The sequence below is a fragment of the Gossypium hirsutum genome, chromosome A13 (assembly GCF_007990345.1).
Source record: "Gossypium hirsutum isolate 1008001.06 chromosome A13, Gossypium_hirsutum_v2.1, whole genome shotgun sequence".
Lineage (NCBI taxonomy): Eukaryota > Viridiplantae > Streptophyta > Magnoliopsida > Malvales > Malvaceae > Gossypium > Gossypium hirsutum.
The window spans coordinates 101,463,268-101,480,383 of record NC_053436.1 but is presented as its reverse complement, the minus strand read 5'-3'; the positions used below and the strand labels follow the sequence as shown (position 1 = coordinate 101,480,383).

Sequence of the window (17,116 nt, the reverse complement as noted above, 5' to 3'; positions counted from 1 at the left end):
GAAATGCTCAGCTCAATGGATTCTAAATCCAAAGACAAAAAATCCTCAACGTCTTCAATCAAAACGGTGGATCTTGCAGACAGTATCACTTCAGTAACCATTGGCAGAACCAAGAAAAAATGATGCAAAAGAAAGAAATGAATGAAGATGAACAGGAAATATTCTTTAGAGTGAACAGGAAATATTCTCTAGAGTGAACAATAGAAATATCTTGCATGAACAGTAAATATTCTCTGTAGTTTGTACTTTTGTAATCAGGGAATATATTCTCAGAAAAGTTTCAATTATGTAATGAAAGTTTCAATTATATAATAATGTAAGAGATTGAATTTCCAGTTTCAAATGGTATAAACAGACAATAGCCCCCTATAAAAGGCAATCAGATTTAGAATGAAATGCACAATTTAGAGATCAAAACTTGTTTCTCCAAATTTTAAGTTTCTAAAATTTAAGTTTTTAAATCATTTTCCTTCTCAAAAATTTAACAATCTTTTAAATTTTAATTTCAAATATCAAATTACGACTATCACGTTACAAATTATATCCTCAGATGTTTTTAGGTTTACGGTTTACCTTGAAAGATGTCCTTCCCTTTTTTCTGAAAAGTAAACGATAATTTCTGATATTTAGTCTTTTACGAGGAACATCATTTGTAGATAAAATTTAAATTTGATCAAGACACATTATTGTATATTAATAAAATTTTAATTTTAAAATATTGATCAACATATTATGCTTTTTAAATATTATATTAATATTTAATAGTATATAATACATTATTAATATAATTAATTGTTTTAGTAAATTTATTAAATATTATAATTTTATTTTAACAATAACTATATAGATTATAATTCATAAACATCTAGCAATAAATATTTAATAATACAAAATATAAATATGAGTACTATTCAAATAGAAAGTTTTAATTATTATTATTAAAGAGGGGATACATCCACACTTCCGCAATGTAAAAATTAAAATAGATAACAATTTATATGATACATATTTTTTAAAATAAAAATAACCATTTAAAACCAATGTATCAAAAAAGAAAATAATTAAGAGCTAGGAAATCCATATCATGAAGAAATTAGACTAAATAAACAGAAAATCAACATTTTTAGGGTTGGGGTAACGCAGGTAATGGCCATAAGTATTATGGTTGAAGCTCGAAGCTTGATTTCTGTTGTACAAATCTCTCTCCCTAAGTCAACATTTTGTATATCGAAAAGCAGAATTCTCACACTCTTTCCATGAACTATATTCCATTTCTTCAATGAATGTATAATTTTCTTCGATTTATTACTCATCTACAAAGCAATTATGTATGACAAATATTGTTTGAATGATGAAACACATCCATTTTTCGAAGGCAAGACTGTGGTCACCTTCTCAGGAGATTGTATGCCGGTAAATCTTTCACAGTGGAGACATCTTCCAGTGAGAGCTCCCGTTCTAATTGTGTTCTTGTAGATTTCAGAACATCCTGCAAAAGCCAAAAAAAAACGAGATCGAATGAACTTCCTATGATGTCTAGGAAAATAATTAATATCTGTTATTCGAATTTAGGTGCGAGTGTCATCAATCCGACACAGATATGAACTTTGTAGGAATCAATTGTTAGAATAGTTTACGTTGAATTCCATGTACGAAGCCCGCTTCACAAGCCATTGTGCATCCATCATCTGAAAGGCTACACAATAAAGATCATCTAATGCCATTTCGTCTTCCCCCAGTAGTTTTAAGAATCGAATTCCAGCCAGGGAAGATGGTTTTCCTGCAGGTAAAATTTATTTACGGTAATGAAATTAAACACCAAGTCAAACAGGCAGCAGATGATGAACATACTGTACTTTGTTCCACACAATATGAGATTCCAATAATTTTTGCACAAGTGATGCCAGTAACAAATTGCAACCTATTCAAGGGACATTGCAAAAAACCCGGCATGCAACACTCAAGATGGCTAACACTTTGAAAAATCTCACTTTTTGTAAATAAGCCCCTATACTTTTATTGAACCCAAATAAACCTGTATCTTTTGATTTGTACCTAATTAAGCCCTTCTTGAGTTATTTCATACGAGCTGTTGATTTATGCTAAGGGTTTATTTAGTATAAGCTTCTTCGGATGAGCTTATTTGGGTACAGATTAAAAAGGTCGAGGGCTTGTTTGGGCATAACAAGAAGTATAGGTGCATATCCTTCCAAAAAAAAAATGTATAGGCGCATATCTGCAAAAAGTGGCAAAGTCTAGAACTTTTTTTTATTATTTCAACCACACAGTATCTAACTAGTTCTGAATTTAGATTACCTGATTGCAGATCCAACATCTGTGTTAACATAAATGAAATGTTGATACCAGCTACAGCAAATGGATATTCCCAATCAGCTCGGTTTCCATCTTGTTTGTGCAACAACCTTTGAAAAGATTCCTGTGCAAATAAAGATCAGATCAGCATTTGATCAACCACGGTTATATTTCATGCTGGTGAATAAAATAATTGTTTGGTTACGCATTATTATCATATGGTAAATCATAACAAACAAATGCAATCCAGGTAATTAGGGAAAGGAAACAAACCGGATATTTCTTGGCAAAAAATATGAGATTCTCCAATGATATGAATCCCCCACCCCTTCAAATAGCATGAAACGACAAGAAGAAGCATATATATCAGAAGGAGAAAAAGGTCCAAGAAAGCCAGTTAAAGCCAAATCCTTAGCATACCGAAAATCTGTGGAAGGATCTGGCCCTTGCCAACCCATGTCCTTCCAAAGCTCTGATTTAAGAGGTGGAAGCTCCCTGTCAGGATAAGCCAATCTCCATAGCAGCTTAAGAGCATCCTGCAAGTCAAAAATAAAACTACATCAGCAGTAGTATGATAAAGAAATTCTTAATTGGTGCATATAATTGATAAAGAAATTCTTAGTTGTTGCATATAATTGGTATTGGGTAGGTGATGAAGGATGATGGCCGACTTCCATTCCAAAGGAAAATTAGTAAACATACTTGATGATCCACCCGAGATCCGTCAAACGGGACTCCCAGTCTTTGCTGTAGATTTCTCAACCTTTCTTCCTGCAAGAAGACAGTATATAGAAACATCAATACACCACAAATTAGCAATATAATAAATTGAACACAATGGCCATTGACAACAAGGTCTTTTGCTCTTTTAAAGATGAACTGAATGCGAATAAAGAGTTGTGATATTTTCTGACTCAACTCTTATACAAGAAAGGATTTTTTGCCATGAGTTCCAAATTTTGCCAAGCTGATTCGTGGAATCAACTTCAAAACTCCAACTAATTTTTCTTTCTGCCCCAATGACGGTTAGCACTTTTCCACATAAGAGCTAATAATCTAATATTAGTCGAATTAGGAGCATATAAATAGATAGCAAGAACTTTGCATTTTCAATAAGAGATGCTTCAAGATCATCATATACCAAGAAAAGGAGGAAAGGTCCTTGCACCCTCTCCACTACGGGAAAAGTACACAAAAATAATTTTAAAGAACGAAAAACCGTATTTTATTATCAGAGCAGTGCCTCTCCCCTCTCCCACTCCCCCTCCCCCCCAAAAAAAAAAGGCGCATGCACACTAAAAAGGGAGTTAACTCAAATACAGTAAAAGAAGTGCAATGATGATAATACCTGTAAAGGGCTAAGAGTAGGCACGATAAGTTTTGGGTTTGATCTATTTTTGGTGTTAGAAAGTAGAGGTATATGTCGTACAATAAATGATCCAGATCCAAAGACAAGGTTTGCTGGAAAAGCCAAAGGTTAAAATATCAGTAACCCAAACCGCTATAAAAGTCTCACCATTTACAAAAGAAGCCAAAGAAAGAAAAGAATTTAATAAGGTAATGGATCATACAACATTACATTTGCAGCAGAAAGTCAAGTAAAAGAGGCACTTAAATGGATATCAAATTGCTTATTTGAAACTTAGAATTTAAATATAATCAAAGAAAATATAAATTTTTATTTATACAAATGAATGCGAAGTTAAAAAATGATATGATGAGATATCAACACCAATAACCAAAACTGATAGTAATTGGGCATGTGTTTCCATAAACTACATTGATGGAGATATCCCCAGCAGCATAAGCACATTTAAATCAATCATACCTAGACTCTAGCAAAACTAAATAATATGAATAGCAATCTATAAAACCAAAATACTCGTAAGTAAGGATAACAATGGAGCAAGAAGGGACAGAGATAGCTTTATCCACCTCCACCCAACTCTTGCATGTATGTTGAAAACATTTGTCTCCACTCCACACTGCTCCACCCCTCTTTTTTTCTAATGATTTTAATTTAATATTGTAAAATAAATATTTAATAATTTATTATATATATAAAATTTGAAGCTGGGGTGAAATCTGTGGGTGAATAACAAGCAACCAAAGTAGTAACTGGCTAGCTTAATGGTTTAACATTCTTAGTTAGAAACCAACAACCAAAAAAGAATAATAAAACTACAATCATATGAATTATAAACCACAAATTCACAGATCTATAACTAAGAAACCACACTGATAATACCACAGACCTATCCATTGCGCCCATTGCGCGATCAAGTTTGAGAACAAAAGCGTCCAATGTAACTGTTCCTTCTTTCTCTCATCATCCCAAATTTCCTCCATCACCCTCCCCTATAACATATAAAACAAATTAAACTATACATTCACAAACTCCATCCACTTTCTAGCAAACAGGTATAATTAGCAAAAAATAACGACATAACCTCAGAATGTTTGTCATCATAATCACGTTTCCCTAACAAAGGTTCATCTAAACCATCTAATCCGGACGTCTCATAATTTTCGCTCCTTATACAGCCAACATCACTGTGATGAAGCCGCCTTCTCACAGTACCAATGCCGGTGCCAGACCTCATTAATTACAGGTTAAATCTTGCACCAAATTCTTCTCAAACCCTGAAAACACTTTTTGAAGATCAACAGAATGCTACAACGGAACAAAACAAGATAGTAATAAAAAATCCAATTAGCAGGACAGAAATTTGGCCGGCAAGAAATTTCTCTTCAAATTTTCAAATTAGCTACAAATCAGTGTCTTAAAACTGCTGTAGAGCAAATAATAATAATAATAATAATAATAATAATATTCGAAGTCTGAAGAAACATCCAATTTTGCGAGAAAGTTCTACTACAGAGGCTAAATTTTGGTTTAAAATCTGTATCCCAAACTATTGAAATTAAATGAAAACAGAAAAAAAAAAAAAACGACTTCATTATTTCTCCGGAGTAACAAAATTATCAGTAATGCACCAAAAAAAAAACGAAAATCAAAGGGGAAAAAGAGAGAAAACTAACCCGAATATTGAAGAGAGATAGTGAAACCGAATATGGAGAAAGTCTTAAAATATAGTAAGAGGAAACCCTAGAAGCTAAGCAAAGCACGAAAACCCCAATAATTAAACTAAAAAATAATAGAAACTGATTTGATTTGAGTTGAATTGAATTGAATCGACTGTTTTGCTTAATAGTGAAGAAATTATGAAGAAACCGAAAAATAAGGTTTTTCAGATCTAGTGTCCGATATTTTCTCCTATCTGTATTTATATTTTTATCTAATAATTGTTATCATTTGGGAGAAAAGAATAATGATAATAAAATTTACTTAATTTTAGTTGAAATCTAATTGTGTATATGTTTTTTTTTATTGATTTATAAAAATTTATAATAATATAATTTATTTTTTAGAAAGAATGAATTAGAAAATTATGTTTGATCTACAGCTCCAATTTAATCAAAGTTTTATTACAGTAGAAATACAATTTTAATTAGGATTATTAATAAACACCAATTTTGTTATAAAAATTAGATGCTTAAGTGTTACTAGTTTTGTTTTCAAGTCTCATATTCAAGTTCTCTTATAATCACATTTGTACTTTTTATTTTATATTATTTTGAATTTTTAATTAATTTTTTAATTAATAAATATATTGTTTTTAAATTTTTTAATTCATCTTCTCAATTAATAACTTTTTTATTTATATAAACAAAATAATAATTATACAATTATGTAATAAATATATTTTTAGTCTCCTTATAGGATAGTTAAATCAAAAACTATAAAACTAAATTTAATAATTAAATTTGAAAGAATTTTAATTTTAAAACTGAATTTGATAATTGAAATTGGAGAATTTTTATAGAAACTTTGAAGTTGTGTATTAAGTCGTGTCTTTCATTACAAAATGAGAGCCTTTTATAGAGTGCTAGTATCTCTTTATAATGAAATTATTATAACTATTCATTTTTCATGCTATCATTTTTACAAAGAATATATTCTCTGGTTATAATCCTTTATTTTTTTTACGAAGAATCTTCATTGTTTATTGTAGCGAATCTTTACTGATCATTGTAGAGAATCTCCATTGTTCTTGCAGAAAATCTTCACTGTTCATTGCAGAGAATCTTCATTATCCATCTTTGTTTTCTCTTGCAGGGAATCGTTACTGTTTTACCCTGTTCACTTTTTATTTTTTCTATTTTTGGTGATTATTATTGTGGTGGTGTCATCTGCAAGATCCACTGTTCTGATCAAAGATGTGAGGATTTCTTAACCTCCGAGTCAAAACCCATGGAGTTGAGTATCTCATCCATAAGTTTTTTCTATTCCTTTTTTGTTTTAGCTTGAGTTAACATTGTGCTTGTAGTTGATTTGACCTAGAGGAATTTTGCTATAATTTGATCTAGGGTAGTGGACTTGCATAATCTTGGGTTTTTATTAAAAAATTCATACAAATACTTAGAATTATATTTTTCATCGTTAAATTTGTCCCACTTTTTTGTCCTAAAATTTCAGATTAATAATGGGATTCCCATGTAAAAATCTTGTTCATATGAATAACTCTAAGAAACAATCCACGAGATGCATAATTTTAAGAAGAAATAAATGTTTTTTATAAATATGTTTTTTATGAGGTTCAGGTTGGAATTTGTCAAAAAAGTTAAGCCATAGGTCTTGATTTTTTGCTAGTAGGATCTCAAAAGAGGATGATCCATACTAGTTTCACTATTCTTGAAACCAATTGGGAAATTTAAATTGGGTACCATATTTGAAATATATGAGTCATGAATGTCTCATATGTTGATTATTGACAAGGAAAGCATTGTACCAGGCTATTTGATAGTGTGAACTCTGGAGTGATCCGACTGATATGTTCCACAAAAGTGCCAATTACAAACGCAGAAAATGAAACAAAGTAAACATTACAAATGCTTAGTAAGTTCATTGGAATTAAAACAATAAACTCACCTCAATTACTATTAATTTAACGAATTAGTTACTATACGACTTTCTTGTTTCCACATTTAACAATAGTAAGGTGAGATCATTAGTTGCGAGTCTCAAAACATTTACTCAATTCAATATTATTTAAACAGTATCATCAAATATTTATATATTTCAGTTATATCATTCAATCATCATATAACTTATAAAATTCTGAACACATATCATCATTTCAATCATATAATATTTCCAATTTATACAATTCAATCCAAATCAATTCCATTTCATTGAAACCTTTGAACAAAATCAACATATACTTCATTTCAATTTCAAATAATCAATTCCAAGCACAAATTACAATTTCAAACAATCGATTTCTTTTAATTTTAAGGAAATTAGCCTGATGAACTATAGCAAAAGTAACTCAGATACTTGGGTACCTACACCACACCAAAAAGCACTATAGTGCAAACAGGGACACCAAAGTGTAAATAGGGGCACCGAAGTGCAATCTCGTACAAGCACGCATTCTAACCCTATTAGCATGCCAATCGTATCCTAATCGTTTACTACGTTCAAACGGTCATTTATACATTATTCATGACATTTATAATACAGGGGCACTTTCATGTTTTCACTACACATGTCATAATCAAGCTGCATTCATTCAATATTTCACACAAATAATATTCATCATGTATGCTTAGCTTTACGTTTAGATCATTAATTTGACTTATGGAAATGAGATCCTAATACCTCAATTTCCAAAACCACTTACTTTAGGGTCAAACCACTTGTACTTTAGTGAACTGTTCAATTAACAAATTTGTCAAATCAAAATACAATATAGCACTATAAAAAACTCGTAAATATTATTAAATAATATTTGTTAACTTGATCATTAGAATACGGGGTTCCAAAATTGTCGTTTTCGGTATCACTGAAAATGGACTGTTACAATTTTGGTCACTTTACTTCAAAAGTTGCAAAATGGTCATTGAACTATTTGAAGTTTTTATTTAAGTCATTGTGTTGTTAAGTGTTTTTTTTTAATGTCGATAAGCAATCTCCAAGCATGATTCGATGATTGGTACAATAGATTAGTATCCATCAACGAGTAACAGAACATACCTTAGATCCAAGTCAATTTGATAGTTAGTGTCGAAGATGAAAAATGTTTAGATTTTCGTTTGCAAATTCTTGATGTTTAAAGTTTTTTCAAGAAAAAAATTGAACAGTAGGAGAGATAGATCGATTTCGATTGGTTCAAATAGCGTAAAGAGAGAATGTTGATTTTAATAGCCCGATAACTGAAATAGAAACTTTCGAATAGTTGAGTGACCAAAACATAAGTTTATTAATAGTTTAGTGATATTAGATATAATTTATCTTTTATATAAAAAATAGATAAATAAAATTTAACATAAAATATTATAATATTTTTATTTTACCATTTAAACTAAAATAACTGAATTATCAAACAAACTCACTTATTTCAATTAAATCGATTCAGATTATAAACACCACAGGGAGAAAAGAGAGGAAAAAACTTTTAGAGGGACTTTTTTATTGTGTCTTCAATTATATTGAATTATGACATTTTCTCACAATTTTTATAGCAAATGAAATAAGAAATTCACATCTTCAAATATAGTAATATATGTTTTCATTTATTCCGTGGGTCACATTTCATACTCATATCCACGTGTAGCTAGGCTTAGTAATTCATGTCAATTTTAATCCCTCAACTACAAAAAAATTTAATTTTGTCATCAAACATTGAATTTTTAGGTCATTAATCCTTTCAAGTCATTAAGGGAAAAATGACAGTGACTTTTTTTTTTAATTCTCATAATAATAAATTTAATCATCAATGTCTAGAAATAATATCAGTTTGATCTCAATTCTAAAAATTTTAACTCTTTTTAACATTTACACTTTTTATCAATATTCTCCTTATTCTAAAAAATCAATTAAATATAAAGATAATAATAAATTCATAAATATTCAAAATTTCAATAAAAAATTGCATCACATATTTATTGATAAAGCTATCCCTTTATTTTTGTCAAATAAAAATATGAATCTCGCACTATCTATCTTTTAAAGTGATAAAAGTTGGTCCTTTATTTTATGGCTTCCCTATTGAAACAGTTATAGCATGGCGCAACATACAAAGACGAGAGAGACAGTAAAAAGGAGATTCAGGATGGAGTGATAAGTTATAGATGCAACTTTTATATATTTTTATCTATTTTTAAACAGACAAGTGATAAATCATAAATCACAAAATTTACATATATGACAAATCCATTGCACAACTGTATATATATTAGAATTCAACAATTCCTCACTTTTACAAACAAAATACAATAATTTACACAAATCTTTCAAGTATCAAAATCAATTCTACACCTCAGATTGCCTTGGCTTAACCAAAAAAAAAAAACAAATCAAACCATAACTCATTCTTTAATAACTCAATCAATCAATCAACAAAACATGATGATAACCAAACTAGGAAACCTAAAAATTCGTTTCTTGTAAAGGAAAGGGGAAAAAGAACCATTTTTAGAATAAAACTGGAAATGCCAAACTATATTTTTCTTTCTTTTTGTTGTTTTTTCATTCAGAATCACTGGAACTCGAGCTGGAGCTGGAACTGGAACTTGAGTCATGGGATTTTGCCTTTTTACCTTTAAGTTTTAGGTTTGGCTTTTCAGATGACTCCTCATGATGTTTCTGTTCTGGCTCACCAGCAGCATTCTCAGCATGTTCTTGAATACCAGAGACTACATTACTAGCTTCGATCTCTTCTGTTGAAATCTCATCATGCCTTTCTATTTCTGATGATCCAATCCTTAAGTCCGAAGAATGTGACAGCTCGCCTGGATTAGATTCAGGGGCTTGTTGGAAAGCATTATGTATATCCTCCAGAGATCTTGCCTCAACAACAGGTAATGTTGAACTGGTGTCTGCATGAACCTGTTGGTTCACAATGATACTTGGAATAATTATTTCCTCCACATCTACCCCTTCATGAAGTTGCTTAAATGCCACATCGATGTCTTCCACTGATTTTGCTTCAAGTAAAGGTAGCACCACCTCAGTCTCCATCTCTTTTTCTACCATTTCTTTGTATTCATTTTTCGGTCCACCAGCAGCATTCTCACTCATTGCTTGAATACCAGAGACGGGACTACTACCATCAATCTCTTCAGTAGAAACCACATCATGATGCTCTACTCCTGAGGAATGTGGCACCTCAGCTAGATTAGATTCAGGGCCTTGTTGAAAAGCACTCTGTATATCCTCCAGAGATCTCGCCTCAACAACTGGTAAATCCGAATTGGTATCTGCATCACCCTGCTGAGTCTCAATCATGCTTGTAAGAATTACTTCCTCAACATCAACTCCTCCATGAAGTTGCTTAAAAGCCAAATCAATGTCTTCCAGTGATCTTGCTTCAAGAACAGGCAGCTCTGCATTGGTCTCCATCTTCATTTCCTCTGTTTCTTCATGGTCATTTTTTGGTTCACTGGCAGCATTCTGACTATTTTCAACTTCAATCTCTTTATTAGAAACCGCATCATGCTGCTCCATTTCTGATAATCCATTTCTCAAGTCTGTGGAAAGTGGCAGCTCGGCCAGATTAGGTTCTGGACCTTTTGAAGCATTATTCCATTGCTCGAAAGTCTTAGGATCTCATGATCCAGCTGATCCTCAATCATGCTTGCAAGTACTACTTCCTCAACATCTACACCTTCATGAAGTTGCTTAAAAGCCAAATCAATATCTTCAACCGATCTTGCATCCAGAACAGGCAGCTCCGCATTGGTCTCCATCTTCAATTCTTCTATTTCTTCATATTCTTTTTTTGGTTCACCAGGAGCAACGTTCTGAAGATGTTCTTCAAAGCCAGAGACTGCTTGGCCAACTTCAATCTCATTAGAACAAACCACATCATGCTGCTCTACTTCTGATGATCCATGCCTCAAGTCTGCTGTATGTGGCAGCTCAGCTGGATTAGGTTCCGGTCCTTTTATGAAAGCATTATGTATACCATCCAGAGATATTGCCTCGACAACAGGAAATTCTGAAGTGGTATCTGTATGATCTGGCAGATTCTCAATCATACTTGGAAGAATTACTTCCTCAACATCCACTCCTTCATGAAGTTGCTTAAAAGCCAAATCAATATCTTCAACTGATCTTGCTTCAAGAACAGGTAACTCCACATTGGTTTCTGTCTTTAGTTCTTCTATTTCTTCTTCATTTTTGGGTTCACCAGCAGCATTATCAAAACCTTCTTCAATACCAGAGACAGCATTACTAACTTCAATCTCTTCAGAAGAAACAATAACATGCTGCTCTACTTCTGATGATCCATTCCTCAAGTCTGTGGAATGTGGCAGCTGAGCTAGATTAGGTTCTGGGTCCTGTAGCAAAGCATTATGTATATCCTCCAGAGATCTCACCTCGACAACAGGTAAATCCGAGTTCGTATCTGCATGATCCGGCTGATTCTTAATCATCCTTGGAAGAATTACTTCCTCAAAATCAGCTCCTTCATGAAGTTGCTTAAATGCCAAATCAATATCTTCTACTGATCTTGCTTCAAGAACAGGCAGTCCCACACTGGTCTCGGTCTCCATATCATCTGCTAACATTGCAGATTCAGTATAGGCAACATGAGATCTCTCCGGTAAACCAATTTCCCCAACATTAAAGTCCCCAACAGTGTCCAGTTCAGAGAGTATTCTTTCATCGATTTCTTTAATCTCATCAACTTCTTCATTATTATTTTCCTCATCAACACGAGGGGCATATACATCAGCATAACCAAAGTGGTCATCGGGGCCCTCATTTTCAATTTCTTTTAGGACCTTCTCTTTCAAGTCTTCTCGATCCATTGGCAAAGTATGTTCGAGAATCTCAGAAGGTAAGGAAGAAGATCCTGAAGTCATCAAAGAGAAATTTGCTGAAAGTTTGTCCTCAGAATCATCAACTTCATGCACATTAATGTCAGTGTTGACAATGTCTGCTCCCCTTGTAGACTCGGTTGCAATTATAGATGGTTCCTGAATCACAGTGGCACAAGTTAGTTTAGGCATCACCATTTTAATATAATTAGGATATGAGAAAACATGAAATGAAAAGGAACACGAGTGAAAGCAACAGAAGCAAACAATTCAACTCCTGAGAAAATTCATATATGTAAGGAAATTCACATATATAATGCAGTAAATTGTTTAAACACACAGTATTTAAGCATACATGCAGTGATAACATTTTTGACGAGGTAAATCACACATAGCAGTGAAACCTTAATTGTCCTTGATATGAGTATCACATCTACTTCAACATCATTATTCGACACAAAAGCAAATTATTGCTTTCAACTAGACTCGTTTTCTTGTGCTGGTACATCTAGCAGTAAAGCTTATTTTTATACAGCCATCAACTCCCTAGTAGATGAAAAAAAAAAAAAAAAAGAGACAGGCATCATTTTACTCCTACCGGAGTCTGAGCTCGCAAAAAATTTCATAACAGGAGAACCTTGATCTAAGGAGGCCAACATAAGCACCGGTTTTGAATAAGTTAAAAAAATTATTGAAGACAAAATATGCAAAATAATTGATAATTATTCTTCGAAGAAGTATGACAATTCATCAAGGGAAGGAATTTTAAACAAACAGAAGAAGAGATGAATAATTTACCTCGAGCTTATCATGTTCATCAACAGGCAGTTCATCTTTATCAAACAACAGTTGTTTCTCTGATTCTGATGAAGGACTTTCTCTAGAAGACAGATCTTGGTGGCTAGAGTTTGAAGGAACTCCCTCATCACAACCTGTATTGGTCTTTGAATCAGAAAATGGCGCTTGGGTTTGATCCATTTCAGATTCCATTTTATGCTCCTCCCAGATGTTAGCCTCTGAAGATTCATTGGGGTGCCTTTGATGCTGTTGTTCCTCAGGTGAAGAATCCACCACCTCACCCATTCCTTCATCAATGGCAAGAGTTGTCTCTGCACCAAGGCTCAATAAGTCCACGTGGTTCTGGATAGAGCTTTCTTCCTTATTTGGCACATCCTCCTCTAATCCCTCATCCGAAGATGACCTTGCCTCTCTTGAAACATATTCAACCACATATTCAGGCACCATTGATGCATTATAATCGGCAGAAGTGGAAGAAACCATTGCCGAACCAGCAAATGTAACTTCATGCTTAATAATCTCTGGCAGATCCCTTTCCCTCGGTTCATTTCCATTAAGTAAATCTGAGGAGCCTCCATGCATCACTTGAAAACTAGAAGTACCCTGCTCAGCCATTTCACCATGTGCTTCATGTTTCTCATCAATAGATTCAACCAACATTGAGGGTGAACCCATTTCAGATATCTCAGCCTGTTTGTCAGAAGAGACAGTTGAAAATGAGAGGAAAGTCTCAACTGATGGAGGGTGAAAACTAGAATAAAAAATGGACTCTGTATGTTGATTATCATCCACCACTCCACTTGTAAAATGAAACTCCGATTCCTCAAATGATAGTTTTTTAGAAATGCCAGATTCTTTAAGTTCATTATCTCTGGGTTCACAACCTGCAGAGACAACTCCTTTGACATCTGATATCTTTTCATCAATTTCTGATAATGATGACAAACTTGATCTACTGCTATAATCCTCCTCAGCTGGCTCAGTTCTGGGATGAATTTCAGTTGCATTGAGTTCCACATGAGTAGTTGCTCGAGCTACATCTCCCAATGTTATCACAACCGTATCGTGATGAACATCTCTGTTCTCGGCTTCACTAGCAGTGTGTTCTGAATGATCTGTAGCACCAGCTTCAGACACTGGTTCAATTTCCAGGTGACTTTCTCCGTCTCCCAATGTGATCTCAACCACATCATGATGAACATCTCTATTCTCGACTTGGTCGACATCCATGGACTCCACATCGTCAGAATCAGATGAATGGCTCTCTTGTTCATCGACAGAAACATGATCTTCATTCAAGATCAGTTCAGTTTCTCGAGAAACATCTTGCTTATTTGGCTTGTTGTCCTCCTCATCCACAACTGAACTCACTGACTCCGAATCAGGAATGGAACTCAACTTTGACTCGCTAACTTCACTTGACTGCCTCTGGAATAAGGAAGGGCTAGCTCCTTCTGTTACTAATTGCTCCGGAACAAAGTAAGGTTTCCACTTAAGCTCTTGCCGAGGAACACCTAAAGAAGATGATCCGACATTAAAGCTTTCGTGTCTGCTAAAGAAGGCCTCTCTTTGGGAATTAGTTCCCCTTTGATTAAAACCTGAAAACTCTTCTTGGAAACTGTCTCCTTTAAGATCAGGTTTTTCCTCACTCGAGTCATAAGGAAGATCAAAAGGGTTTCTTCGGGGCTGCAAATTGGATGGAGCTGACCCAGGAATGGGAGGTAATCCAAGGTCATCATAGGAATATGGAAGGTCAAAAGGGTTACCTCTTGAGGTTGAAATTGGTGCTAAGTTTAAGGGAATATCAGCAAAATCCAAGTCTATTAGATTCTTCTCTGCCATCAATCTCATACTTTTACGAGCTCTTCTCCTTGCAATAAGCTTATCCAATCGTAGGTTTCTTTCAACCTCTAAATTCCCTAAATCCATGAGATTTTTCTGATCATCCTCTGTCCATTTAATGGCAGATTTACTTTCATCCTCGTTATCTCCCTTTGCTCCTCCTTCTTCCTCATTATTTTCTCCCTCTCCCTTATTTTCTGACTCATCACTTTCATCATCACTACTACCATGAGAACTCTCAGACGCAGAATCCAAACCATCACGAGACAACTGAGCAGCCTGTATAGCTTCCGAGCCCAAAAGCGGATGCAACTCATCAAGCATCAGACTTATATCTGCCAGTGAAGCATCGGGAGAGGAACTCTCAGCACCATCAGATCCAGAATCGGAAGATTCATCATCGTCATCATTGTCGTCGTCATCCTTATCACCATCACCAGCATCCTCGTCACCCGTAACGCATTTCCAAGATGACACCAGAGAAGAATCCAATTCATTACCCCTCGGAACATCATCGATATAGGATGTGAGTTTTCCATCACCCAATTCAACATTTCTATCTCCTACTTCCTCTGCCAAAAGATGTTGACTCTCCTCAGCCCTCCTCATACTCAACACCCGTTCACTCTCTAGCATCTCCCCCCGAATTCCCGTCATCTTCTCCAACAAAGAATGATTCAACAGTCCCTCCACCTCAACAATCATCCCATTCTCACAATGAACATCCCTAGAATCCAAATCATCATTGATTAACGGCTTATAAAGAACCGAACCGTCACCTTCCTCCACTTCATTGACCTCATTATCAACTAAACTGACTTTCTCATCGGCATTCTCTGCAATATCCCACCTCTTCCCTACATGTCTTTCTACAACAAAATCATCATCATTGAAATCTCTTTTGACAACAGTATCATCCTCACTGACCCCAGTTTTCAACGGAGAAACTTCATGACTGACATTCTCTTCTTCATGTTTGTCGATTTCAGGTATGTTTGGTGACCCAAAACTCAAAAGGGTACCAAGCAATACAGCAGTGCAAACCAAAACAGGAGATGCAGTAACCAAAAACGAAAACAACAAAGGAAATGATCTATACAAAAATATTAAAAAGCAAGCCAAACCAACCAAAAATGGATGACTACAAACAAATTTATAACATGTTCTAACTGATATCACTATAAATTTCCTAACTTTAACTCCAACGTCCATTCTTTCAAGCCCCATCTCTCTCTATATAAAAGGATTATTTCTTCTCAGTTCCCAATCTGTAAAAAGAGAACCAATTACAAACAAAACAAAATATTGGATCCAGAAACAAATTCATCACAAAAGTTGTTAAGTGTGAAGTCACCTTAGAGCTAAAATTAAAAGCAAACAAATGAAGATCAACCCAACAGCAGAAAAGCAACAATTAAGAGCTTTTGAGTGGTGAAATTGCTACAAAAAAAAAAGAGGAAATTTAAAGCAAAGCTGAAAACTACTCAATGGCAAACAAAAAAATTTCAAAAGTTCCAAGCAAGATATTAAAGACCCAACAATACCTGGAAAAAACCAAGAAAACCCCAAGGTCCTTGAAGCTAAAGAAATTGAAACAAAAAGGATTTTCAAAGTGGGTTAAAAACAAAGCGATCGGAAACTAAAAACAAAGAAAAAAAAAAGGAATCCTCTGTTTGTTTTTTTTTCCCTTCTTTATGTGCTGTGTTTTTTCACTTTCTTTTTGCTTACTTTTGATTACTTAGCAGAACAGCTATGAAGTTGTTGGCAATTGTTTTGTGCTCTTTTGTGAAATTCAATTGTTTTTTGCTTTGAGAAAAGATAAAAGAAGAAATGGGAATGGGGTGGCACGAAAAGAAGAGAAAGATTGAAAAAGAAAGTCTCTATTATATTCTCCTTTTGTTTTTCTTATGGTTTTCTTTTTATTTTATTTTATTTTATTAATTGCGAGTTCCACACATACTAATGAAAATATATTTTAAAAATTAACTGTAAAAAATGTCATTTCTTAAGGCGGTAAATTTTTGTATAAACAATTATATTTTTATAAAGTATTATAATATAAAAATATATGATTATTTTTATTTAATTTTTTTAAAAGAAATAATGTATTAAAACATAACAAATTTTTTAAGTATTATTATTTGATACTAATATCACATTTATTTTTTTAATTTTTATGTACTTCCATTGTTACCAATAAGTTTTTTCTTTTAAAAAAAAGATAGTTATTGTTTAGGTGAAAAATTTTAAAAACTATATATTTTATATTTTT

General features: G+C 33.5%; 3 protein-coding genes across 8 annotated transcripts; all 3 read right to left on the bottom strand.

Annotated features, from left to right (window-relative positions):
- Positions 1-1,099: 1,099 nt before the first annotated feature.
- LOC107893123 (ELMO domain-containing protein C) lies at positions 1,100-5,578 on the bottom strand. The gene is made up of 10 exons (XM_016818045.2): positions 5,356-5,578; positions 4,764-4,956; positions 4,569-4,671; positions 3,662-3,774; positions 3,016-3,084; positions 2,734-2,849; positions 2,587-2,641; positions 2,317-2,437; positions 1,638-1,780; positions 1,100-1,489 (listed from the first exon to the last, which is right to left on the bottom strand). The coding sequence occupies exons 2-10, from the start codon at positions 4,914-4,916 to the stop codon at positions 1,388-1,390; spliced, it is 975 nt and encodes a 324-aa protein (XP_016673534.1). The 5' UTR covers positions 4,917-4,956; positions 5,356-5,578; the 3' UTR covers positions 1,100-1,387.
- Positions 5,579-9,595: 4,017 nt separating this feature from the next.
- Positions 9,596-16,742, bottom strand: LOC107894414 (uncharacterized). 6 transcript variants are annotated; one of them, XM_041085475.1, is made up of 5 exons: positions 16,573-16,715; positions 16,389-16,424; positions 16,199-16,284; positions 13,003-16,112; positions 9,596-12,363 (listed from the first exon to the last, which is right to left on the bottom strand). In XM_041085475.1, exons 4-5 carry the CDS (start codon positions 16,069-16,071, stop codon positions 10,903-10,905), a joined length of 4,530 nt encoding a protein of 1,509 aa, XP_040941409.1. In that variant the 5' UTR covers positions 16,072-16,112; positions 16,199-16,284; positions 16,389-16,424; positions 16,573-16,715; the 3' UTR covers positions 9,596-10,902. The 6 variants fall into 6 exon arrangements, with proteins under 6 accessions (XP_040941409.1, XP_016675181.2, XP_040941413.1 ...); XM_016819692.2 differs by having other exon boundaries at positions 16,389-16,742; XM_041085479.1 differs by lacking the exon at positions 16,199-16,284.
- LOC121212343 (pinin-like) lies at positions 9,908-10,885 on the bottom strand. Its single transcript, XM_041084810.1, has one exon. The coding sequence runs from the start codon at positions 10,883-10,885 to the stop codon at positions 9,908-9,910; it is 978 nt and encodes a 325-aa protein (XP_040940744.1).
- Positions 16,743-17,116: the final 374 nt, after the last annotated feature.